Genomic DNA, 26709 nt, shown 5'->3' on the forward strand with positions numbered 1-26709 from the left:
TGGAAAACCGAGGCCTCCAGCTCCAGGCTGAATGCCCAGAGGGTGTCATTCTCACTCTCCTCCCTGGGCTTGTGGTGATGCCAGGCCTTTGGTGACCACCTGGCCCCTCCAATTCCCAGGGGCCCTGTGTGGCACAGACAAGCGGAGGCAGGCTTCATAAAATTGCAGACGCCAATTTATTTACCAAAGGCGCTAGCCAGGACTGCTTTCATAGCCTGGCCAGTGGTTGCCCACAAGGGTCCGAGCTCAGTCTTCCCAGGGCAAGGCGGGGCTGCCTCACTGTGGAGATGGGAGCAGTGTTCCCTCCTGAAGCCATGGGGGGGCAGTGCTCCTGCCCAGCAGCAGCCAGGGTAGGTGGTGGATACCAGCACCATCATCTCAGGAAGGCACTTTCAGCTTCGGAGTCCCCAAAAAGAACTGTAGGACACGGTCAGCCAGGAGTGCCAGGCAGAAGTCCAGGGCCAGGACCTGGCCAATGACCAGCTTGAACTGTCAAGGAGGAGGCAGGTGAGCTGGGCCAGTGGCTGGGCCAGACTGGGCTGAGCCAGGGGCCATTGCTCAGGGCCACTCACCTCCACAGGGATGTCCACGAGGCCAAACTGGCTGTTGAAGTCCGGTGAGGAACCAAGGAGCAAGCCAATGATGGCCAGCAGTGACACTACCAGACTCCACACCAGGGGCTTGTTCTCAGGCAGACTCTCCATGAAGGGTGGGCCCTGTTGTGAAAAGAGACAGCTGCCTGGGGAGGGCTGAGCAGGGGTTAGGCCAGGTGGGAATGGGTAGGTATGTGGGGCCTCACCTTGTAGTTGATGGCGAAGGTAGCCATCTGCATGGCCATGGCCATGATGTACACAGTGCTGTTGACCAGGGTCGGCTCAAACTCCTTGTATAGGTCTACAAATTGTTCCTGCCTACAGGGATATGTGGGTGTCAGTACCCCTCTCCTGCTCAGGCACCCTCTGTGGCTTCCCACTGCCCGGACAGAGAGCCAGGGCCTGCCTGGCTGTTCCTCCCTCCTCTCCTCCTGGAACCAACCCCACTTACTTCTCAGGGCTGCGTGCCTGGGCCTCACGGTACAGGTAGACGAGGCTCAGAAAGTGGACAGAGAACTGCAGCATCACCGTGAGGATGGTGTACAGGTTGAAGATGTTGGGCAGGGGCCGCTCTCGGGAGAGAGTCTTGAGAGGCTGTGGGGCAGGACCGACCGTCAGAGCCAGCTTACTCACTCAACAGGTAGAGAGATGATACTCCTGTCTCCGCAGGCATCTTGTTTCATCCTGATCTTGGGACTGCCTATGCCCAAAAGTCTATACTCCATGGTAGCAATGGAGGTCTCCATCAGGAACCAGATTTCCTCTCCCTACTCCCAAGATGACAGTCAGAGCCTAGGGCCTGGTCCAGACTGCTAGCTTCCCATCCTATTAAGGTGGGATCTGAAATGTGCTCAGAAGACCCAGGGAACAGTTACAGTAGGGGATTTGGAAAGTGACTAATCCCTAGGGCTCTGACCTATGCCTGGACTGGGGGAAGCTGAAATGGTGGGGCCAGCATGAAGGGAGTACAGCCTTGGGGACAATCCCAGGCCTTCCTCTTTTAGCTGCTGTGAGGTGCAGAGCTCTAAATATGTATGGCCTGAAACTTCTGGAAGCCTAAGCCAAGACAGATCTTTTGTTTCAAGGTGTCCTGTGCAGCCTTTCCTCACCCTGATGGGAAGTTGGCACACATCCCATGACTACGGGGACCTCTATTTCGCCACACCAGTGATCAGTACAGACTCCTGGTTGTGGCAGCACCCTTTTTCCTCAGGAGGCCTCCCTGGCTATCCCTTAGGCCAGGCCCTGAAGTCTGTGACACACTTTCCCCTCACAGCACTATGTCCTCTGCTTGCTCTTATTCATCATTTCCTTTGCCCTGGGGACTGTGACCTGCCTGAACCCCAAGCTCACAGACAGGGGTATACCCTAAGCAATATCACTGGCAGCTATCCAGGCTTGACCCTGTCTGCATGCCCTGTGCCGTCTCGGGGACACTCCTGCCTCGGGGCTCTAGGTCTCTGTCTGTAACTTGAGGATGAGAATTCCAATCCACAAGAGCTCTTGAAATGTCCTATGGCCAGCCCTAGGCGGTGCAGGGCCCACCTTGGAGCGTGAGATGAAGAGGAAGCAGCCGGCCAGCAGCAGCCCCTGCAGGGTGGCCTGGAAGTCACTGAACTTGACACCCTCCAGGTAGAGGACACTTTGGCTATATGCCAGGATGAGGGCATTGAGGGCCAGGATCTTGAACATCTGTAGTGTCGTCACCAACGTGCAACGGCCCTGCTTGATCACGTGGCAGACTGTGGGAAAGCAGGGCGTGAGTGGGCATGGTGCTGGGTGGGCAGGGCTCCAGGAAGGGGCAGGGCTGGGTGCTTGGGACTCACTGCATTGGATGGAGGACAGCTTGGAGGTGAAGGGTGCTGCAATGCTGGCATCCCCCAGCTTCACAATGGGGGTGCTCTCGTCCTCCAGGTCTCGAAGCACCTGGCTCAGGCGGTCCTGTGGGGTGGGCAGCAGGGGTCAGCCCTGGATAGCAAGGGTTATGGGCATTTCCAATCTGAACACTCACCCTGTGGGAGGCTAGCGGCTCCTCAGAGGACAGGAGTGCCGACCTCTGTTTGGTTGACCTGGAGGAGACTCTGGGGCCACTGTTGCTCAGGACCGGGCTGTCCCTTGGCCGCCGCCGCCGTTCTACAACCCTCTCAGGGGCATTGGCCAGGAGTGCTACACCTGAGAAAGTATTGGGGAGGACTGATGGAAAGCGGCCCAGAGGCAGGTACCAGTGTCCAGCTGCAGAGCTAGACGTCAGGCTGAGCTCACCACCCACCAATTCCAAGATCCCCATTTCACCTGACTGCCTATGGGGCCCTCAGAGACTGGCCACCTTGTTTCGCTGGAGAATGGCTTGGCAGATAAAAGCACTTCCCACACATTCCTGGCATTCGTGTGAATGTGAAGAGAACCAATTCCACAAAGCTGTCCTCTGACTTTTACAGCTATGTGGTAGCAGGCATGCACCTCCACCAGCATGAACACACATCACACATACTAATAACTGTATTTAAAACACTGGATGAAAAATGAAGCAAGACTGGGGACGTAGCGCAGGGGTAGAATACCTGCCTACCCACGCTCAAGTCCCCAAGGGCAATCCCAGAACCAGTTTTCTTTTTTTTCCTGACAGGGTTTCTCTGTGTAGTCCTGGCTGTCCGGGGACTCTATTTGTAGACCAGGCTGTCCTTGAACTCAGAGATCCACCTGCCTCTGCCTCCTGGGAGCTGGGATTAAAGGCGTGCGCCACCACTGCCCAGCCAGAACCAACTTTTTTTTTAAAAAGCATCACTTTCATTTTGTAAAGAGGGAATGTGAACAGTTGCTATTTGAAATAGGAAGTAGAAGTCCCAAGACGTCGAATGGAGAGCACCCGACTCCCGGTGTCAGAACCGTGCTGACACAGGCACAGCTGTGATCCTGCCCTCAGGAGGCAGCAGCAGGGGCCTGAGTTCCAGGCCAGGCAACACAGCAAGATCAGGCTCAAATGAGCACAAAATCCCATCAGAACCTAAAGTGAGCAACTGAAAACTGCTGGCCTCTAAAACTAATGACTCGAGAGAAAAGTCTGTGAGGGTAAGAACTGCAGACAATGCAGGTCAAATGGAAAAGAACGAAGACCAAAGCTCAGCCTTTGCAGTCCAGGGTTGTCAACACTGCCTGGACAGTGACCTGTGGTAACCATACCTGGTTGTGGGATTCATACAATGCCCCCAACTTCCTCTTTCCTCCTGTCCTCGGTTCCTCATGCCTGTACCCTTCCCTGGCCTTGTAGCCCCCCTCAAGATTTCTTTTTAAAAGACAAGGTTCCATGTAGCCTTGCTAGGTATGGGCAAGAATGAACTTGGACCCCTGATTCTCTTGAGCTCTGCCTGGATGAGCACCACTGCCCAGGGAGGTTATTAGTTAAAATTACTTCTTTTTTCAGTGTTTGGGATGAAATCCAGGGCTGTGTACATATAAGGAAGACCTCTACACTGCGCCACACCCCCGGCCTCTCATTGGAGGATTCTAGGCAGGCACTGTCCACAGAGCCATACTCCCAGCTCCTCTCCTAAGACTCAAACACCCCTGACTATGAGCAGCAGGGCTGGGTGAGCTGTCCCTACACTAGTGATGGAGACCCAGCCCCAGCTACTGGAGCTCACCCACATCAGCATGCTTCAGTGCGCCCACGTCATTGGTGCCATCTCCACACATGAGGGTCACATAGCCCAGCTCTTTCAGGCTAGTGATGACAAATTCCTGCACGGTAGACATGAGATAAATAGGGCTGTAGCCACTCCCAAAGCCCCCAGTGCCCAACCCTAGGGTCCTGCACATACCTTCTGCTTGGGGGCCACACGGGCAAACACTTGCACATGTGGGATGAGGCGTAGCAGCTGCTGGGGGTCCACAGCCTGCAGGTGAGCCAAGCCATCACCCGTGAGGCACAGTGCGTGCTCCAGGGCCAGGGCCTTGGGGGAGCCCAGGGTCAGAGGCAGCACGATGCTGCTATCGATGGAGCGCCACTCACACGGCTGGCCTGTGGGTCACATCTACCGTCAGGGTTGGGACTCCAGGGCCAAGAGCACAGCTTCCCCCAGAACCTGACCCTGCCCTGGGCATCTCACAGGGAACACACACAGGTACAGGCAAGAAAACCGAGGACTCGGGAACTGAGTCCTGTTCCAGCAGCTGCAGGAGGGCTGGATGCAAACCCAGGCAGCTGGTCTCGGCAGTCAAGCCACCATCTCCCTCCAGAAGTTACACAACACGGACCCTCATCTAACAGATCTCTCTATCGCCAGCCTCAACTCCAGCCCTCTCGGAGCCGGGATCCCGCCCATGCTAAGCCCCATGGGACCCACTTTTTAGGGTCACCTGTCCACAACCCTCAGGTCCAAGAAGAACATAGCACACAGGGCTGGAATGGAGGGAGACGTGGGGCCAACAGTTAAGAGTGATGACTGAGTTCTCTGAGAAGCAGAGAAGTGGGAATTTCTGGAAGGCTTCCTCCCTGGGTACACTTCCCACCTCCCATTCTGCCATCCGGCTTTGGGCACCCACTGCTCCTCATATGGGTCCTGCAGTAAGTGACAGTAAGTGACCCGAGCAATAAGGGGGTTCACAGCAGGGTGGTGGTGGTGGTGGCGGCGGCGGTGGCGGCGGCGGCGGCGGCGGCGGCGGCGCACGCCTTTAGTCCCAGCACTCGGGAGGCAGAGGCAGGCGGATCTCTGTGAGTCTGAAGCCAGCCTGGGCTACAAAGTGAGTTCCAGGAAAGGCACCAAAGCTACACAGAGAAACCCTGTCTCGAAAAACAAAAAAATAAAAGAGTGGGTTTACTTGCTTACGTAGGAAAGATTCTGAAGCCTGGTCTCAGAAGATATGTATGCAAAAACTGGCCTGAAAGCCACTGTGTAGCCAGGCTGGCCTGGAACTAACAGCAATCTTCCTGCCTCAAGAGCTGGGCTGACAGGAGTGCACCCTCACACTTAGCTAAGTAGACTTTTGAGTCCCAGCCTCCTTGCTTTCACGTAAGATGCCAATAGTCAGCTTAGCAGTTTATCTCCTCCTTACATTGTGCACAGAGCTGCCCACAGTGCAGGGCAGACAGATGTGCTAAGAACATGCTGTGCCTTTTACCCAGGATCTACCATCCTCAGTGTTGGGCACCTAGCAACCCATAGGCAGTGGCACAGGAGTGACCTGCCCAGCCCAAGGTGGGCAAGGATGATGAATGAGTACCTGTCTGGCAGTGTGCATGAGGCCTGTTGTAAACACGCAAGGCAGACTCAGGAGTCCATTGGTGCTCTACACCACACACCCACACTGCCTATGTTCCAGGGCCTCCTCATAGTGGGGCTGGCATCAATTGTGATCAGCAGTAAATAGTGGTAAGGCACTGGTCCTGGACTAGGGCCCCAGCTACCCAGTCTCACCTTTCTCAGAGGGAGGATGCAAGATGAGCGTGTGAGCCTTTTCAATGAAGTGTAGCTCCTGAGCCACATGGCAGGCAGTGAGTGGGTTGTCCCCTGTGATCATGACCACCTATGGGACAGGGGACAAGGCTTAGCAGGGAAGATTTGTTGGGCAGAATTCTTACCTTGGCCTCACAGCTCCTCCTAAGAAAGTATGAGGGAAAAGGCCACAACCTCTATGGGACAGCACAGGTACTACCCCAGGCTGTGCTGTCCAAACAGCAAGGCTCATCAGCGAGGCTGGCACCGGGGCTGCTCACACACTGTGCACACTTCAGCCTCAACGCATTGCTTCTTAAAGCAATTCACTTTTTATTATGTGTTTTTAGGAATGGGTGCATGTGCCTTTGGATATGAAGGCCAAAAGAGATGTCTGATTTCTCACAGCTGGAGTTATAGGTATTTTGTGGGTGTCAGGATCCAAACTTTGGTCCTCATGACTAAGTACCAAGTTCTCTTAACTGCTGAGCCAACTCTTGGGATCCTACTTCTTGCTTTTTGGGCCAAGGTCTCACCATGAAGGCCTGGCTGGCCTTGGACTCACTATGTAGACCATACTGACCCTAAACTCAAATTGACACGCTGACTTCTGCCTCTCTAGGGTAATGGGCATGTCACTACATTCAGCTTATTGATTTTACTTAAAAACACCAATTAAGAATTAGCTCTTGGCTATCAAGTGTTCAGGGCCTGGTACCTGCTTGTACTGAGAACATTTTAGTGATGGGAAAGGCAGATAAGTAGGCTATGATCTACGGGCTCAATGGGGACCAGTTGTCTTATGTGCCTCTCTGAGACTGTTCACCAGGACAGACATGGTCTCCAGATCCCTTACCTCCAACTTCTGCTTCCTTCTCATAGTCACAGAAAGTCTGAGGAGGTGATGTATGTTCTAAGAGGGACCGTGTAACAGAGGATCCTCTACCCAGTCCTGAAGTGCCAGCCATATCTACACCCAGCTTAAAACCCATCACTACTGAGAACTGGAGCTGTCACGGCTCTCTGCTCCCACTTCGCACTTTGCTCCTACCCTGTGGGATGCGTTCTGGATCTCTCGGATCACAGCCTTTGAGTCCGCCTTGAGTGGACAGGAGACCACAATGAAGCCCACGAACTTGAGGCTGCACTCCAGTGCCTCCCGCTTGACCTCCCGGGCCTGTGGACAGATGCAGGATACCTTCACCGTCTGTCCTCCCCACCAGCCTCTTCAAACCTCCCTGAGAGGAACCCAGTCAGGAAAGCAGGTTACAAGTGCCTCAGGAGGTAGAGCCACTGTGCATGTGTGTGATGGTGCTGGCAGAAGAGGCCCAGTCCCCTAAGAAGAGAAATGTCAGCGTTAAGAGGGGAGAGGAAGGGCAGGTGCCAAGTGGGGTCCAGCTAATGATGTGGGGAGGTCTAGACCCAGCTGTGCCTATACCTTGTGACTGTAGACATGGACACATCACAGAGCCCTCTGTGGCTCAATTCAAAAGTGGGACTGCACAGGGCCACCACCCTCAGGGTACCCACAAAGTACCAGGGAAGGCAGGTGATGAAGATCACAGAAGACACGGTAGAATAAGAGTGAAGGTGGGGGTCAGGGTGGACAGGACCAGGGGACAGGCACAATGCAGGAGGGCAGAGGCTTTGCGTCCTGGCTGGAGTGGGTCTCCATCTCAGGGCTGTCGGCTGACAGTAAGGTCTAGAGGGATGTTTGGCTGTCACAGGTAAGCAGACTGGACCGGGACCAAGAAGTAGGTCCAAGGGCAGCTGCACTGTCAGAGGCTGCGAAGAAGGGCAGGGACAGAGGAAGGGAAGCAGACGGAGGGGCACGGATCCACTATGGCCTTCTGATCACCAGCTGACAGGGACAAGAATGGTGGAATCTGAAACGCCTTCTGGCCTTCCCTGAGGAAGTGCCCAGGACATCCCAGAGCAGAGAAGGTAACATGAAACTGTGCTCATTCCCACTCATGTGGCAGGGTAGAAGGGTTGACGAGCATGGCAGACCCTCACCTGCTGATGCGTGAGATGCCCTAGCTCCTTGTACCCCAGAGCCAGGACTCGGGCTCCTTCCCGAGAGATCTCAGTGTGGATGTGGTGGTAGTCAGCTGGGCACTGGGAAAACTGCATGGAACACAGGGGGACGTCACTGCCTGATCCCTGACTGCCCCTTAACCCAGGGTTGGGGCTGGCTCACCATGGAGTGCAGGGTTTCAGGGGCCCCCTTCACAGCCGCGATGTAGCAGAGGTCAGTGGAGCCGAGCTTCTCGTAGGAGGCGAGCACGGACATTCGCTTTAGGGCACTGGCAAAATGAAAGCGCTGGTGAATTTTCAGCCCCTGAGTTTTAATACTTCGGGGGAATACTTTCTCATCTGGAAACAAATAAGTACGAGTCCTGAGGGGCTTCGCTCCGGAGAGGTAGCCAAGCCCCCCACACTCTGCCCCAGTTTTCCCACCCCAGCATCCCCAGAATCCTGCTGGTCACAGCAGGCAAGTGGATCAGTCATGGAAGACTAGACAGACCCAAAAAGATACCGATGTGAGGCCAGCCTGGCACTAGGCTGGAAGAATGTCGCCATCATGGGCGAGCCCGCCCAGGACAGAGAGGCCACCCATGCCAGGCCTTGAATTCCAGTCCCTCACCTTTGGTCAGTGTCCAGTCCACAGCTGTCAGCATGGCCTTCTCTAGGGGGTCACCCACTAGGGTGCCGTCCTCCAGCTGCATGAGTGAGTGGCAGGAAGCCAGGGCGCGGTGTGTCTCTATGGGAATGCTGGACACTGGGGTCACCTCCTTCCCATCTCTGCAAAGAAGGGTACAGTTAGTACAAGATGGATAGAGGAGGGCGGGTGAGCTGCACCTCTACCAGGGACCACCTTCTGAGACTACTGGCCTCAAGGATGACTCCTGAGATCACAACAGACGAGGCCCCAGATCTGTGCCAGCTGCTCAGAATCTATCTCCCTACCCGATACCACTCATCCTGATATCCACCTAAGACCCTCATAATGGAACCTCATAAGCAGGGCTTCAGTGTAGGGGCTCAGGTCAAGCTTTGTTCTGTTTGCTGGGGGTGGGAAGGATGGTGGTGGTGGGGAGTCCTTTATGCTCACCTCAGCCCTGCCACACCACGCACCACCAGGCTGTCACTGGTCAAGGTACCCGTCTTGTCAAAGCAGCATACTTCGACCTTGCCAGCAAAGGGGATCCGGAAAGGCTCTGTGCAGTACATGTCTGGGGGTGGGGTATGGGGACTGGAGTCAGGGGATCCCTCCAGACTCCCGCTTGCTGTGCCCTGCCCCACCAATCACTCGGTACTCACAGAGCTTGGCCAGGGCTATGAGGGAGGTGTTGACAGCCAGGGACAGCTCAATGGGCAGTTCAGGGGGTACAACCGAGGTGAGGATGAGGGTACACTCGAGGAAGAGCTTGTAGCGGTTCCGGCTGGGGTCCTTGGTCCCTGTGGAAACAGGGCCTGGAAGCCTGGGGCAGGGGCGGGGCTGTGGAGCAGGAGCTGTCAGGGTGCTTACCTTCAATCCACACATACGCAGCAGCAGCAACGGCAAACACCAGGAGGAAGAGGATGAAGATGAAGGTCTCCAGGTTGTTCGCAGTCACCCGCTTCACCCCAAAGAGAATTGTACGCAGCAGCTTGCCCTGCAGGGATGGGGTGGGGGAACAGTCTTTCCTAGGAGGTTTATGGGGGACAGTAGCCTCCCGTCCCCGAGAGCACTGAGGCTGGCTTCTCTTTCTAGGAAACAGCAACACCCACCACAGGGCCACGGGAGGGGCAGCAAGTGCAAAGGAGAAGCCAGGCTTTCATCACCCTCCAGGCAGAACCCTGAAGCATTTCCCAGAGCACCTCACTTAACACCCCCTTCCTAGGATGGTACACCAGACTGCCGTGGGCACACCCAGTTATCTCAGGCCAGGGAAAGCAGGCAGCACTATGATGGTAAGGCCTGCACTAGCCTTAGGGTGAATGTTCTAGAAGGATCCATCACACACTTTGGGCCCTCCCATACCTGGGAAGTGTTGAATCCAGTCCTCAGGACGTAGGCCACACATCCATTGTCAACCGCTGAGGAGACAAGTAGAGGCGTGTGTCATTAACACCTGTCTCATGTACATGGTACAGATGCAGAGCACCCAGGACACCCTCAAGGCACCTACACTTCAGGCCAGAGGTCGCCTTCTGTGGGGGGATGTGCTGTACCACTTTGGTGCCCCCAAAGATGACATGTAGCCGGGCATCGGCTTGCAGGTCTAGGACATGGTCTGGGTTCAGGTCTTCAATGGGCTCCTGAGAAAGAAAACGTCAGAACTGGATGATTGCCTCGCTTCAGCTTTCCAGGGCTGAGGCATTAGTAGGCTGCATCTCTGGAGGGCTGGCCCCCAGGGAGTTATCTGACTCCCGTGAGTGCCCTGCCTAGATCAGCAAATCCTATCCACCTGGGCTCCTTGGCTGTTGCGTTCTCACCACAGGACTTGTGGAGCTAATGCCCGGTGATCTGCATTAGACCTCCTCAATGGTACAGAGACTCCCATCCTGACTGGATGTGCTGGCCCACTCACACCTATGGAGATGACTCCAGCCCACTGGCCTCGCCTGCTCTATGTCTGTCTTCATGAACTGGCTAGCGCACTGTGGATTCCACCCATCACCTTCATCTGTGGCACCGATTCCCCTGTGAGCATCGCCTCGTCCACGATGCAGCGGCCCCGAAGCAGAAGCACATCGCATGGCACCAGGTTCTCCTGGGGGGATCGGCCTGCAACACGCAGGCAGGAGGATCAGCCACAGACTAAGGTAAGGGTTTCTGTCTGGGGGAGAGAAATCCTGCCTCACCGATGGACACGATGTCCCCAGGAACAATCTCATCACTGGCGACGGGCCTCCATTTTCGGTTGCGGTAGACCTGGAAGTATGAGTAGGGAAGTATGTCACACAGAATATGCATGGTGCTCACCCGGGGCTGGGCAGGGTTACCATCCACCTGTCCCATCAGCCACACCTGTATCATGTGGGGCTTGTTGCCCATCTTGCGGATCTCTGACATGTTCCTCATCTGCTGCTGCACTAGGGAAGCCTCGAAAGCCACCAGCATGGACAGAGTGAAGACACTGTAGTACCAATACTCATCCAGGCACCAGAGCCCGACGCAGAACACCTGTGAGTCAGCAGTCTGTCAGGCCTTGCCCACCCGCCTGTACCCAGAAACCCCAGCAAACACCAATGATCCTTGAGGGCAGGGAGAGGCTCTGGGGTTTGCAATGGCAGCTAGGCTTACTCCGGCTGCAACAGCCCCAAAGAAGAAGCTGGTGCAAGGGCCAGAGTTGTTGTTACCTGAAACACGAAGAAAGGGGCTGTGGCTCTCTCCTTGAAAAGTTCGGAGAAGTCAGGCACCACCATCTCGGCCCTGTAAGAGATCATACCGTCAAATTCCTGGATGAGGCTGAAGAAGAGGAGACCCTGGCCCTGCCACCTCCAACTTGGAACCTCTGTGGGTTTCCAAAGACACAGGCTACCCAAGATGGGAGGCTGCACTCATGCTCCTCCTGGCTTGCTCGGCAGTCCAGCGCAGGTTGGCTGGCAATGTGCTGTCCTCACCCACTGAGCCCCTTGCTCTGCTGAACCCTGTGACAGGCTCTTCCCAATGCCATCCACCCCAGGGCAAGATAAGAATATCAAATTAGTGACACAGGCAGCAGTACCACTGAGTCGTACTCCAACCCCACTGAGGGTGCGTCATCACCATTTCCAGTATGTGGAGATGCATACGAACACAAATAGCTGAACAGAAATTTCAAGATGGAATCTAATTTCATGCTGTGCAGTGGTGCATACCACTTTAATCCCTACAGAGTGAGTTTCAGGACAGCCAGGAGCTATACAGAGAAATCCTGTCAAGAAAAAAAAATCTAATTCCATGTTTGTTAGGGAGGGCAGACCAAGGAGATGGCTCATTTGATAAAGTGCTTGCCTTATAAGCACAAGGACCTAAGTTCAAGTCCCAGACTCCACGTGAAAAAACCAAGTGTAGTGGCATGAACTTGGGAACACTGGGAGGGTAGAGACAGGAGGATTGCTGGTGTTGCTACTTAGTAAGCCTATTTAGTGAGCTCCAATTCAGAGAGACTCTGTCTTTAAAAAAAAAAAAGGTGGATGGTTGCTGGGATGGCACCTGAAGCTGACCTCTACCCTCCACATATATTTGCACGCGCATGCATACCCACCCACTACCACACAAATCAAGAGAAGAAATACAAGAGTCACAAAACAAATGGAGAATGGTCCCTCAGGACAGGGCAACCCTCCCAACCAAGGTCTTACACCACAAAGCAGAGGCTCCTGGCCCTCTAAGGGCGCTGTTGGCGGACAAGTTCAGAGGAAACTAGAGCAGATCAGCTTTCTCAAACCAGGCCACTGTTACCTAGCATTTTTGGCTTAAAAGCAGAGCCTCTGCCCTATTGCCAGGGTTCCCTGACCAGGAGCAGAGCAGGGCAGCGGTGCACAGGGGCCCCTGGGGAAGACAAGGACTCACTTGTTGCTCCCAAACTTCTTCTCCGCAGCTCGGATCTCCGAGTCTTCCTGGAAGCCTCTGTTGTTCTGATAATAGGAGAAGGCATTCCCCACTGGGAAGGCCACCGGGAGGAACTGCTTTTTCTCCAGGGCATCATAGGAATATTTGATCTTCTGGAATTCAAATGATAGCACTTCCAGCCCATCTTCACCCTGGGTTGGGCGTGGGGAGGACATCAGTGCTCAGGAATACTTCACAAATGCCTATTCCAGTCACCCTGCAGGACATCCCTACCCACCTTGTCACGGTGCAGGGCTACCAGCTCAGTGGAGCCATTGTTGGGGGTTGGCACCACCTTCACAAAGGTCGCTCTGCTTGGGTCATACTCCTGTCAAAAGCCAAAGATTGTCATTGACCCCTTCTCAACCCAAAGTGATGCCCTCACATGGACAGATGAGTGTGGGTGCCACATAACGTTATGAATATGTCCTTAGGCTCTAGTGCTGGCTTGATCATACTCTACTTGATCACTGGTCCTGTAGTAGAAAGCTGAGGTCACAAGCTTACTCGTCATCCAGGATTCTGAACACGAACTCAAATCCATATAGAACATTTAATTTGCTCTCCATTCATATGACTCAAGTCTTGCCACAGCCCACTTGCTGCCACACTGGCTCTCTCTGGCTTGCTAACTGCTCCCTAGTACACTGGACACTCAGGCTTGCCTGTGTCTGAGCTAAGAGTCTTGATATCCAATCATGTCCTACCTACAGCCTGTGGGCACATGCAACCAAAGACAGCTATGAATGGGACACAAACCATAAGCCTACTTATAACACTATGGGATTTTTTTCTTGGTAACTTAACTGTGAGGTTCCCTAGAGGAAACTCAATTATGTGGATGACTACACTGCATGGTGATGTCAAGAGACTGGTCCTGCCTCCTTCCTCTACACCATTGTCTTTGCAGGAAGCACACACAAGGAGACGCCAGCTCTCCTGATTGTCCAGGCCTTTGTCACCTACTGTGGAGTCCTCCTCAGGTGGCTCCATGTAAAGTTCCCTGGGACTCTCTTAGTGTTATGTCTTCTGAAATAACGAATGAGTCCACCTTCTTCCAGCGAGTTCTCTCCATGCTACTTTCCTGACACAAGAAACACTCCCCCATGAGCTGTTTTGCTACACCTTGCAATGACTAGAGGTGGAGGAGGGACACACAGTGGTAACCCTGAAGGAATGCCACTCCCAAGGGACTGCATGGCCCTGGAACCATAGAGAAAACAGGAACAAACACACAATGATGAGCTTAAATAACACAGAAGGCAAGCACACAGTACTATGTAGGGTGTTTGTCTTAGCCTCCCTCAGTGATCCTTGAGGGAGGCGCTTCAGCTTTCACTTTACAGCAGGCTGAAACTGAAACCCAGAGAGAAGCAAACCCTGATCTCTCTCCTCACCCCAAGGCTGCTTAGCTCCTCCCACTCACTTCTCCATCCTGGGAGAGGAAGTTGTCAGCTACAATGGTTTAGCCACAGTCCAAAAGGCAGCTAGACTGCTAGGATTGAGTATCCCACACTCACCCCCTACAACTCACCCCCAACCCTTGGTGCCAAGCTCAGAAATTCAGGCCCCTCTGCAGGACACATATTAATGAAGGAGGCAACAGGGTGCACTCTCTTGGGACTGAGGAGTCAATGCACACAGAGCCAGAGAAGGTAAGTAAGGGTATTCTGGTTTTTCCTGCAGTCCTTGACACTTCCTCCCTTTCCTGCGGACCAAGCCAGCACTGGGATTAGAAAGGATGCTGGCTTGAGCTGTTATCAGTGCCACAGGCTTCAAATTTAGTGTGATCTGTAGTGAGGTCACTGGGTGCTACCTGCCAACCTAGAGCACCTTGGGGTCTCTGCTTCCTGTAGTGGCACTATATTTAAAATTCTGAACTTGGACCCCTGCAGTCTTGCTGCATACCCTGACAAACCCTCTTCTTATTAACCACCCTTATTTTATAGACAGACACCATGAGACTCTAAGCTGTTAGTTACTTCACTTACAACTAGCTCCTGCTCATCTTAAGCACCAGGATGAACTACATGCTCCTTTGGGTCTAGCAAGGGACAGAGGCTGAACATAGATTAGGGGAATCATCCCACCGGTCTAGCCTCACACTTCGGGGAGGAAAAAAAAAATTAAAAAAAAAATTAATCCCAGCACGCTAGAGACAGAGGTAGGCAGATATCTATGAGTACCAGACGAGCCAGGGCTTCATAATGAAACCCTGTCTTATAAAAAAACAGAAAAAACCAAGGTAGGAGACGATGGAGAAGGAAGGTAGGACCGTTCCAAGAACAGCACGTCATATGGGAGCTAAGATAACAATTCACACAAACAGTAACATATGGGTTCCGCGCTAAGTCTGTTACGTGTTTCTCGCGAATCAAAATGACCACAGCACAGTCGTATGGGGGTCAGAATCAGGCCTAAGCAGAGGGGAGAAGGCGCCTCTGGAGACTCGGGCCTCGCAATTGAAAGGCTGCAGACCGGACTGGGGACCCCTGCTAGGCCACATCGTGCCTGGGTCTGGGTTGGGATCGTGCGCGCGCACTTACCGGGGTGCAGGTGAGCGCGCAGTGCGCGTGCACAGACCAATGCCCAGACAGGACAGTGAGTGCGTGCGCGAGGCAGATGGTGGCGAGCGCTAGCAGAGCGGCCTCGGGGATTTGGGTCCAGCTGCTGCCCCAGCCCCAGCAACCGCTGGCGGCGGCGCCCAGCCAAGCTGGGTAGAGCAGCCCGCGAACGGCAGCACGGTAAGGCGCCGCAGAAGGGCCAGCCGCCGGTATGGCCACACGGCGGCCACCAGTTCGTCGCCATTCGCTATGAGCGCTGGTCCAGCGGCCAGCGCCGGCCGCGGTCGCGGCCCAGGTTGAGCAGGCCCGTTGCCCCGGGGCCCGCAGGCCGGGCCTCGCAAGGAACCGCGTTGCCCACCGCCGCCATCTTTCCCAGCGCTGCGATAGCTTCCGGCAGAAGCACCGCCTCACTTCCTGTAAGTTACTTCCGGTGAGGCCTGTGAGCCACCATGAATGGCTTTAGGACTAGGAGGCGCCTACGGAAAGAGCTACAAGGGTCAGGAAGGGCGCTGCCATGACAGACTGGCTGGAAGGAGAGTAAGGGCGTTGCCATAACAAAGAAGGAATCCAAGGTCCAAACCAGCTTGCTAAGGGGTGCCACGCCGGACTAAGACCGGAAAAGACAGGCGGGGCGGGCTCGACCACCAAGACTCCTGGACCGGAAGAGCCGGACACGTCTGCTCGGGCACCTGTCAGTCACGTGGGCGGAGCCTCTGCACTAGAAGGAGAAAAGCCAATCCAAACACAAGGGCTTTGGGAGGTGCCGCCCTTTGGGGCGGGGCCTGGCGGAAGGGCGGGGCTTTCAAAAGGTAGCGGTTAGAGCGGCTTCTCCATGCAGGCCACACTGTAATAATTACACAAAATAGCCACGTTAACATAAGACAAGGGCTGGGCGGTGGTGGCGCACGCCTTTAATCCCAGCACTCGGGAGGCAGAGCCAGGCGGATCTCTGTGAGTTCGAGGCCAGCCTGGGCTACCAAGTGAGCTCCAGGACAGGCTCCAAAGCTATATAGAGAAACCCTGTCTCAAAAAACAAAAACAAACAAACAAAAAAGAAATGGAAAATTTGTTATTTGTATGAAATGTATTTTACTGTTCCTCAACTATTCTGTACAAATGCTATTACTTGAACACAACCATAATAGGATTTTTGAAGATTTAGAAAAAATTATAATTATGTATTTGTGTATGTGTGCGCGCGCGTGTGTGTGTGTGTGTGTGTGTGTGTGTGTGTGTGTGTGTGTGTGTTTGTGTGTGTGACCTGTGTACAGCTTCCACAGGGGCCCTCAGAGGGCATCTGAAACCTGGAGTTGGCATTAGAGTTAGTTGTGAGTTGCCCCACTTGGGTGTTTGGAATCCAACTCTGGTCTTCTGAAAGAGCAATAAGCATTCTTAATCACTGAGCCTTTTCTCTAGCACCCATAATAGGATTTTCGAATATTGCTAATTGTGTAATAATTAGTATGTGTGAGGAAATATCTTTAAAAATATATTTCATTCTATTTATGTGTGTGTCACACATGTGAACATCAAAGAATAGCTCACTGGAATTGGCTCTCTCCTTCCACTAGATGGGTCATCAGGATTGGTGGCAAGTACCTTGTAAACCCTGAGCCATGTCACTGTGCTACAACATTTTATTTGAACACTTCCAGTCAGGGTTTGTGTTTTGTTTTTGAGACAAGGTCTCATGGAGCCCAAGCTTGCCTCAAAGTCTCTATGTAGTAGAAACTGGCCTTGAAATCCTGGTCCTCTTGCCTCGACTTCCCTATTACAGGTGTGGGCCACTACATAGAGAGTCCTATGAGCTTTTTTCAGTTCTTTATTGCATAATTAAATTTTGTAGATTATATATTTGCATATTCTTTTTATGTGTATCTGTCCATCAGATCGTGCAGTGCCTACAGAGGCCAGAAGGGGGAGTCAGAGTTTTTGGAATTGAAACTACATAAAGGTGTTAGTCACGATATGTGCACTATAGGAGCCAAACCTGGGTCATCTGCAAAGTGCTCTTAACCACTAGACCATTGCTCTAGTCCCTTGTAGGGTATTCTTATGGAATACAAATATGAAACTTTATAAAAGGAGAGATAACTGGGGTTGGATGGCACACGAACTTAATCCCAGCCCCTGGGAGGCAAAGAGGCGGATCTCTATGAGTTCAAATCCAGACTAGTCTACAGAGCAAAATTCTAGGACAGCCAGAGCTACACAGAGAAACCTTGTCTCAAAACAAAACAAAACAACAACAACAACAACAACAACAACAAAACAACCAATCAGCTAAACAAATAATCCCCTCCAAAAATGAGAAATAAACACCATAAGACTTTGTAATCAGATCACAATATTTAATAAACTATTAAAATTAAAATATTTGAGCAGACCATGGTGGCACAGGCCTTTAGTTCCATCATTCAGGAGTCAGAAGTAGGATATCTGTTAGTCAGAAAACATCTTGGTCTGTATAGCCGGTTCAAACCAGCCAGGATTACATTGTGAGACCCTGTCTTAAAATTAAAAAAAGACATGTTTGTTTCTGCCCGCTTTACAACACGGATTATCCTTATTCTTTTCCAGGGTTACTTTGCTTTGTGTGCCAGGTCTGTCATCCCATGTACAATTGAAGCTGAAGTGGAAAGATGACAGACTCAAAGTCATCTTGGGAACTTAATGAGACTTTCTCTAAACTTAAAAGAGTAATAAAGGCTGGGCAGTGGTGGTGCACACCTTTAATCCCAGCACTCGGAGGCAGAGGCAGGCGGATCTCTGTGAGTTCAAGGCCAGCCTGGTATACAGAGAGAGTTCCAGGAAAGGCGCAAAGCTACACAGAGAAACCCTGTCTCGAAAAAACAAACAACAACAACAAAAAAAAGAGTAATAAAATCCTGGCTATCTAAGTGCTAGAGTGGTTGCCTAGCATCCTTGAAACCCTGGGTTTGATCCCCAGTGAAGTAAAACACGCAAACAAAATGGAAAACCCTGGCTGTGTCGCCTGATGTTGCATAGCAATTTTCCCTTAGTTGAAACAACACAATTGAATCAGCTAGACTAAGGAAGTTCTAAATGCTACCCTTCTCGACGGGCGGTGGTGGCGCACGCCTTTAATCCCAGCACTCGGGAGGCAGAGCCAGGAGGATCTCTGTGAGTTCGAGGCCAGCCTGGGCTACCAAGTGAGTTCCAGGAAAGGCGCAAAGCTACACAGAGAAACCCTGTCTCGAAAAACCAAAATAAAAAAAAAAATAAATAAATAAAAAATAAAAAATAAAAAAATAAATGCTACCCTTCTCTTCTCTCCTCTTTCCTCTGCCCTGCTCCAGGGGATCGACCCCCCCCACCCCACCCCCAGTGCTGGGGCTTGGCAGCAAATGCCCTTGTCTGCTGAGCCCTCTTACTGCCTGACTCTAAAGAGAGGCCCGTTGTGAGTCAGGAAATAACGACTTAAAGTCTGAGGAAGTCCCTGAAACTTAGCAAGTGTACAAGGATCATTCCTCCCCAAGGCTGTATAAGCAGACAAGTTGCTTGGAAGTCATTCAGAAAACTCCAGGTTTGCAGCGTGGAGTCCTCACCCATTCTGGGGTGGGCTTTCAATGATGCACCGACCTTTGAGTCATTCTGGCCCCTTTAAGCAACCACTAAGCTGTACTCCTGTGAGCAACTCCAGTAAAGTCATTGATTCACCAAGTTGAACTCTAGTGTTTACATTCATCTGTCATTCTTCCCTTCTCTGTAGGAATAGTGTCACACTGCAAACAGGGGCTGACAGAACCGAAGATGGGGAGGAATATGTGCATTGTCATTGCAATGGGTGCTGAGACATGAACATGAGGCTGAACTGTGTGAGGGGACACCTGCAGGGGGAATCCCAGTATGTCTACCTTTCCCTTACGGTGGAGAATCATATGTCTCACTGCTGGAGTGGTAGTTACATGCTCCCTGCAGGATATGATAGGACAAGCAATCATGTCTGAGCTACCTGAGAATGAACTATCTGTTGGGGAATCCCAGGGTGACCATATTCCTTTACTTGGCATGAGTGTCCTGTCTCATTGATGAACAAAATCTATTTCATGAGTATGGGGATGCCTCCAAAACAATGTATTACAACTCTGAAAGCTGAGGTTGTCCTATGATCTCCATACACATGTGGACACATGCATTTGTGAACGCATGTTTTGAACATATACAGGAACATGCATACACACAAACACATATACATAGAAAAATAAAATATTAAAATAGGCTGTATTAGTTACTTTTGTCTTGCTGACAGAGGCAACTTACAACATAACTTAATTGAGTCTATGGTTTTAGAGAGTGAGGGTCCATGGTGATGGAGTAGAGGCATGGCGTCAGGAGCAGCAGAGCTCATATCTTGATCCACAAGTAGGAGGCAGAGAGATAAGTCTTTTGAAACCTCAAAGCATGACCCACTAGTAACACACATCTTCGAACAAGGTCACCTCTCCTAATCCATTCTAAACAGTTCCACCAACTGAGGATTAAATATTCAAACATTTGAGCCTGTGGGGGCATTCTCATTCAAACAGCCAAATAGAGGCTAGAGAGATGTCTCAGTGGTTAAGAGCATAAACTGATGACCTGGGTTCAGTTTCTAGGATGGGGTGGGCAGCTCACAGCCTCCTGTATTCATTATAACTCAATTAAATCTGACAACCTTTCAGACTTACATGAGCACCTGCAAGGATGTTGTGCACTTAACATAAAAGTGAATAAGTATTTTGAAAATTAAAAATAAAGCACTGAAGCTGGGTGGTGGTGGTACATGCCTTTAATCCCAGCCTTCAAGAGGCAGAGGCAGGTGGGTCTCTGTGAGTTCCAGGACAGCCAGGGCTACACAGAGAAACCTTGTCTCAAAAACAAAACAAAACAAAAACAAAAACAAAAAACACCCAATAAATAAATAAAATAAAAATAAAAAGTTGAATCCACATCAATAACCCATACATTGAAAACATGATGGAACAGCTTAAGGTGACCTATCCACATCTTGATGAATTTTAAAGTGCTTGTCTCTTGGAAGTTCTAAGCCAACTTTTTTGCTTCTTGGATTTTCTTTCTTTCTTTTTTTTTTTTTTACTATGTAGTCACAGTTGGCCTAGAACTCAGTATGCAGACCAGGCTGGTTTTGAACTGAGAAGAGATTCGCCTGCTTCTGCTTCCCAATGCTGAGATTAAAGGTGTGCATCACCACACCTGGGTACTACTTAAGATTTTATTAAGGTCCATTTTAAAATGTGTTGCATGTGCATCTGTGTGTGGATATTTGCACAAGAGTGCAGGTACCTGTGGAGGTACAGAAGAGGGGTTCAGATCCCCTGGAGCTGAAGTTACAGGCAGTTGTGAGCTGGCCACCATTCATGCTGGGAACCTAGCTCAGGTCCTCTGCAAGAGCTGAACAGGCTCTTAAAGGCTGAGTCATCTCTCCAGCCTAAAGAGGCTCTTTTACACACTTTGACTCCATAGTTTCAGAAGCCTCTGAGAGGTACATAGTTTCCATTTCTGCGTAACTGGCCAAGATAACGAATGACCATGAAAAATGAACTTACTCAAAAAAGACAGGAGAGGAAATGCACAAAGAACCAAACACATTTACACATGAACTCTGTAATTGCAGTTCTGGACACAGAAGGTATCTGTTCTCCCGAAGAACAGGTGGAGCTACCAAGCAACTGCTTTTTCCTTGAGGAGGTGGAACAAGAATCTAGGGTGGAAGCACAGTGACACCTGCTTCACCTGCATGAAAACCCGAGTTTAGATTCCAGTGCACAAATAAAAACTAGCGTGGTCCAGAGAGAGGGCTCGGCAGAGCAGGTGTTTGCTGCAGAGCCTACAGGCCGGAGTTAGATCCTTGGGACCCACATGATGAAGGAACTGATTTCTACAAACTGTCCTCTCACTGCCGCATATGCATGTTATCCCTTCCCCCACAAAACAAATTTGAATGGAATAAACATATAAAAATGAAAAGTCAGGTGCAGCTGAAAAACACCTGTGACCCCAGTGCTGAGAGGCAGAGATGGCGGAATCACAGATGTTTGTGGACGGCAGCCTGGCTCCAGATTCAGTGAGAGACCCAGCCTCAGAGGAATGAGGTGGAATGGTGCATACGTTATTAATGTATTCACCCCTTAAATGCAGGGTTTTAATTATTTCTCTTGTCACTCTGCAGCAAGGTTTTCCCCTTTTTTGAGTTTAGAAAGGGAATTTATTATAAGATTAATGGGTGGGAAGCTTAAGAGAAACAAAGAAGACAGCTCTTGTATAGCAGGAGCAGGTCCCAGAAGTAGCGGACCTTTCTCTTTTTTTAACCTAAAATTTTGTTTTATGAGCTGGAGAGATGGCTTAGCAGTTAAGAGCACTTGCTACTGTTATAAAGGACCTGGGTTCTTGTCCCACGACCCACACAGTAGCTCACAACCATCTGTAACTCCACTTCCAGGGGATCCAATGCTTTCCACAGGTACCAGGGACGCGTGTGATGCACAGACAGACTTGAGAGCAAAGCACTCATAAACATTAAATACAACAAATAAATCTTGTGTGTGTGTGTGTGTGCGCGTGTGTGTGTGTGGTGTGCCATGTGCACATGGCTGCCCTCAGAGGGCAGTGGAGGCTGTTGAGCCAATCTTAGAGAACTAGTTTTCTCCTCCTACCTTGTTGAGGCAGGACCTCCCTTATTTTTGCTACTCTATTCATTCCAGGCTAACTGGTCCAGGAGCTTCCAGGTGATTCTCCTATTGCTGTCTCCCTTCACTCTGTGTGGATGCTGGGATTACAGATGTGAGTCACAGGGATCAGATTTAGTTTTCAGGGATCAAATTCAAGCTGTCGTCTGAGTGCACCAAGCCCTTATATCTTGAGTTATCTCTCTGGCCAAACCGTTTAGACTTTCTCCTTATTTTTCCATTCCCTTTTTTTCCTTTTATGTTTTACCACCATGTGCATACCTGTTGCCCATGGAGGTCAGAAGAGTGCACCAGGCTTTTTCTTTTTGGCCACCAACCAGCTCCCAAATTATGACATGGAGACTTATTATTAGTTATGAACGCTTGGTCTTGCTTAGGCTCATTTCTGACTAGCTCTTTTAACTTAAATTATATCTGTTTCTCTTTATCTACCTTTTGCCTTGGGGTGTTGTATGATATTTTGTTTGTGTTCTGATAAATAAAGCTTGTCTGGAGATCAGAGGGCAGAGCTAGCCACTAGTTAACTTTAGAGGCCAGGCAGTGGTGGCACACAGTCTTAATCCCAGCACTTGGGAGGAGGAAGCAGTAAAATCAGGAGTTCAAGGCCACCCTGGGCTACATGAGATTGAACCAGTCTAAAAGAGAAACAGAGCCAGGTGGTGGTAGCACACGCCTCTAATCCCAGCACCAGGGAGGTGGAGACAGGATTATAAGGCCGGTAGAGACAAGACCCTACTCATTTGGCCAGAGGATTCCTAGAGGTAAGAAGTAACTCCTGCTCTGCTTCTCTGATTTCTCAGCTTTCACCCTAATATGTGACCCAGGGTTTTTATTGATAAGACTAATTAGGATCGTTTTTTTATCTTTTCTTTCTGTATGTCCTACATTTCTGAGTCTGCCTGGCTGGCTGACCCCAGGTGTTTCCCTCTCTTTCTCCCTTGTTCTCTTCATTTCTCTTCTCTTTCTCTAGATTTCTCCTCCTACTTATTCTCTCTGCCTGCCAGCCCTGCCTATCCCTCGTTCTGCCTAGCTATTGGCCGTTCAGCTCTTTATTAGACCAATTGTCTTAGGCAGGTAAGGTGAAACAAATGCAAGGCATCCTTTCATAATTAAACAAATGCAGCACAAATAAATGTAATGCATTCTTACATCATTAAACAAATGATGTTGCTTACATTTGCTTAATGTAACTCACCTTTACACAGTTAAAGTAATATTCTACAACATAACAAATGTAACACCTTTGCCCAGCTAAAATAATATTCCACAACAGAAGAGGTTATCAAGACACCTGGAGCTGGAATTACAGATGCTTAGTGATCCTCTGGAAGAGCAAGCAGTGCTCTTAACCACTGAATCATGTCTCCAAAACTAGAGCTCACTGTGTAAACCCAGCTAACCTTAAATTTATAGTGCTCTGCCTGCCTCTGTCTACTGAATGCTGGGATTAAAGGCCTGCACCACCATACCCGGCGATCCCCACCACCACCAAGACAGGTTCTCACTATGTAGCTCTAACAGGGTTAGAACTCACTATGTAGACCAGGCTGACCTTGAACTCACAGAGATCCTCCTGGCTCTGTTTCCTCAGTGCTGGGATTAAACGGGTGTGCCTCCACTTCTGGCTTCACCTTTCCTGTTATATTTTAGAATTTCCATTTTAGAATAATATAGGTGGGGGCTGGAATGGTGGCTTTAGAGCATTTGTTGCTCACGCAGAGAACCCAGGTGTATCCCCAGCACCCATGTGGTGGCTTTTGAATATGTGTAACTCCAGTTGCAGGGACTATGACACCCTCTTCTATCCTCCTTAGGCACTGGGCATGCACATGGTGCCCATACATACATGAAGTCAACACATTCATATACAAAAAACAAAAATAAATGAATTCTATAAATTCATTTTGCCTTGGGGCAAATTTTATTCTACCATACAAATTTCTTTCCTTTCTATGTGATAGAGCAACATAACAAAGTTATTATGCTGTTAAAGGAGGGGTAAGTTTAAATTATACTGTATCATAATATAACATTCTAAGTTTACCTGTCAATATGCTGTTAATTATAACGTTGTCTGTTGCAGGCCCTGGGCATACTTTGATTCTTCCTTAATTGCTTACACCTTTGTTGTTGTTGAGACAGGGTCTCTCACTGAATACAGGACACACTGATTTGGTTAGACTGCCTAGTCAGTGAGCCTAGGGGATCCTCCCAATTCCATCTCCTCCGCAATAGGATTCCAATATGCCAAATCCTCACTTCTTAAAAACATGAATGCTCGGGGGCTAAACCCAGGTTCTTGTGCTTGTATGGCAACCACTTAATCCACTGAACCGTCTGCCCTATTTTTAAATTTTGTTTATTTATTTTGAGACAGGGTCACATTAATAACTCTGGATAGACTGCAACTTGCTCTGTAGACCATGCTGGCCTTGAACTCACAGATCCACTTGCATTTGCCTCCTGAGTGCTGAGATTACAGGTGTGTGCCAGTGTACTTGGCTTCTGTTTAGATTTTGTAGAGTTTTTATTTTTATTTATGTGTACGTGTGCATTTCCGTGTGAGTATATCCCACATGTATGCAGGGGCCTGAAAAGGCCATAAGAGGGAGTGTAGTTATGGGTGTGTGAGCAGCCTGATGTGGGTACTGGGAACTGAACTCAGGTTCTTCTGCAAGAGTGGAAAGTGCTCTTAACCACTGAGCCATCTATCCAGCACTCAGTTTTTTATTTTTCCCAGAGCTGAGGACCAAACCCAGGGCTTTGCGCTTGCTAGGAAAGCACTCTACCACTGAGCTAAATCCCCAACCCCCCAGCACTCAGTTTTAAAAGACTCTTTTATACATTTTTCTTGATCTCATGAGTCTGTGAGTTATAAAACATTATATTCTGGGCCTGGCTGTAGTTTCTTGCCCTGACTTCCCTCAATGGACTGTGACCTCGGATATGTAAGGCAAATGAATCCTTTCCTCCCAAGTTGTTTTTGGTCATGGTGCATTATCATAGCTATAGAGACACAGTAGAGATTGGTACCAAAAAATGGGTATTGCTATGACAGACTTGACCATGTTGTTTGGGGGAGGATTATGGAAGGAGTTCGGGACTTTGAGTTTGAAAGCCAGTGAGTGCTCAGAGCTCAATGAACTATTCTGGCAACTTGGGAGATAAAGCTGAGAGTAATGCAGATAGTGGGGGTCTAGCCTGTGAAGTTTCGGAGGGACATAAAACTCGATCAGGTCTGTTCATGTGATGTTTTGAAGTAACAATCTGTACTTCTGGTCAGTTGAGGCTGAAGAATCAGCTGTCGTTATCAAGAGACCAGAACTACTAAAGTGAAACTTGTGCTTTACTGAGATAATTAATGCTAGTTAGATGGAGCTGAGAAATTAGTGGTGATAAAGAAGAGAACAGGGGTTTAGTCTTCAACTCTGAAAAAAAAAAACAAAACCCTTATTTATTTATTTTTGGTCTTTCAAGACAAGGTTTCTCTGTTTAGTCCTGACTGTCCTGGAACTCACTTTGTAGACCAGGTTGGCCTTGAACTCAGAGATCCACCTGCCTCTGCCTCCTGACTGCTGGGATTAAAGGTATTACCACCGGGCTGAAAAACCCATCTTATTAATAGGAAACACTCTGGGAGTATTCTTGAAGGTCAGCCCACAGAAGCTGTGGTCTGGAGGGACAAAGACTCAGGCTAGCAGCGGAACTCAGTCATGTGTAAGTGGTACTGGTGTCAGAGGTATGAGCAGGTCATGAAGAGCACTGAGGCTTCACACTCTGTGTCGGGGATAGAGCCCCTCGGCAGAGACTGGATGCAACCTTAGTAACAATCCCAGCATGTTGGAGTTACCACCGGACGCCCACCAATGACAGCGTCAGGTGTAGAGTGGAGCTGGCATGAGTCTAGGAGGCAAACAGCATGTGCTGGGTGACAAAACTAGAGAAGCGAGGCTGCTGGCTGAGGCCCTCGGAGCCCGGACACTGAGTCCCAGACAGTAAGCACTGGAACTCTTTGCACTGTTAAATTTTGGTTTGACTTTATTCAGATTGTGACTGTGCCTCTTGGAGTAAGAAAGTATTTAACATTTTATTTTACAGAAATCTACAGTTATGAGGCTTCGGATATTTTAGAGAGACTATCTTTTAAAGAGACATTATATTTTAAAGAGACTGAATTTTAAAAATTGAATATTTTTAAAGTTTTCTTTTAATTTTATGTACTTTGGTGTGAGGGTGTCAGATCTTCTGGAACAGGAGTTATGGACAGTTGTGAGCTGCCGTGTGGGTGCTGGGAATTGAACCCGGGTTCTCTGGAAGAGCAGCCAGTGCTCCCAACTGCTGAGCCATCTCACTAACCCCCACAACTGAATTTTTAAATTTAAATTTTATTTTATTTTATGTTCATTATGGTTTTGCCTGCATGCATGTCTTATACATCATGCATGTCTTATACATCATGCATGTCTTATACATCATGCATGTCTTATACATCATGTATGTCTTATACATCATGTATGTGCCCTGTGTCTGCAAAGCTAGAAGAGGTTATTGGAGCTCTTGGAACTGTAGTGACAGATGATTGTGAGCTGCCCTGAGGATTCAGAGACTCTAACCTGTGTCTAACAGTTATTGCTCTTAAGCACTGGGCTATCTCTCTAGTCCCAAGAGTCTTGGTTTTTAACTTGTTTGAATTTTTAAAGACCATGGGACTTTAAAAATTGGAATGCTTGGTTGATGGTGGCACATGCCTTTAATCCCAGAACTCAGGAGGCAGAGGTGAGCAGATCCCCGAGTGTTGTTTGTTTTTACTCTTTTGGCTCTCTT

General features: G+C 49.9%; 1 protein-coding gene across 1 annotated transcript; it reads right to left on the reverse strand.

The window, feature by feature from the left end:
• Window positions 1-153: 153 nt before the first annotated feature.
• On the reverse strand, window positions 154-15545 carry LOC114686687 (manganese-transporting ATPase 13A1-like). The gene is given in 28 exon segments (XM_028861340.2): window positions 154-489; window positions 573-716; window positions 800-911; window positions 1045-1187; window positions 2139-2335; window positions 2420-2534; window positions 2605-2765; window positions 4235-4331; window positions 4412-4611; window positions 6008-6116; window positions 7077-7202; window positions 8042-8152; window positions 8226-8401; window positions 8673-8830; window positions 9141-9261; window positions 9350-9487; window positions 9558-9684; window positions 10053-10108; window positions 10201-10330; window positions 10693-10799; window positions 10877-10946; window positions 11043-11198; window positions 11375-11447; window positions 12573-12763; window positions 12850-12939; window positions 15158-15342; window positions 15345-15503; window positions 15506-15545. Coding segments are annotated over 28 exon segments (3600 nt in total). The 5' UTR covers window positions 15543-15545; the 3' UTR covers window positions 154-378.
• Window positions 15546-26709: the final 11164 nt, after the last annotated feature.

Source organism: Peromyscus leucopus, chromosome 17 (genome assembly GCF_004664715.2).
Source record: "Peromyscus leucopus breed LL Stock chromosome 17, UCI_PerLeu_2.1, whole genome shotgun sequence".
In the NCBI taxonomy this organism is placed as follows: Eukaryota; Metazoa; Chordata; class Mammalia; order Rodentia; family Cricetidae; genus Peromyscus; species Peromyscus leucopus.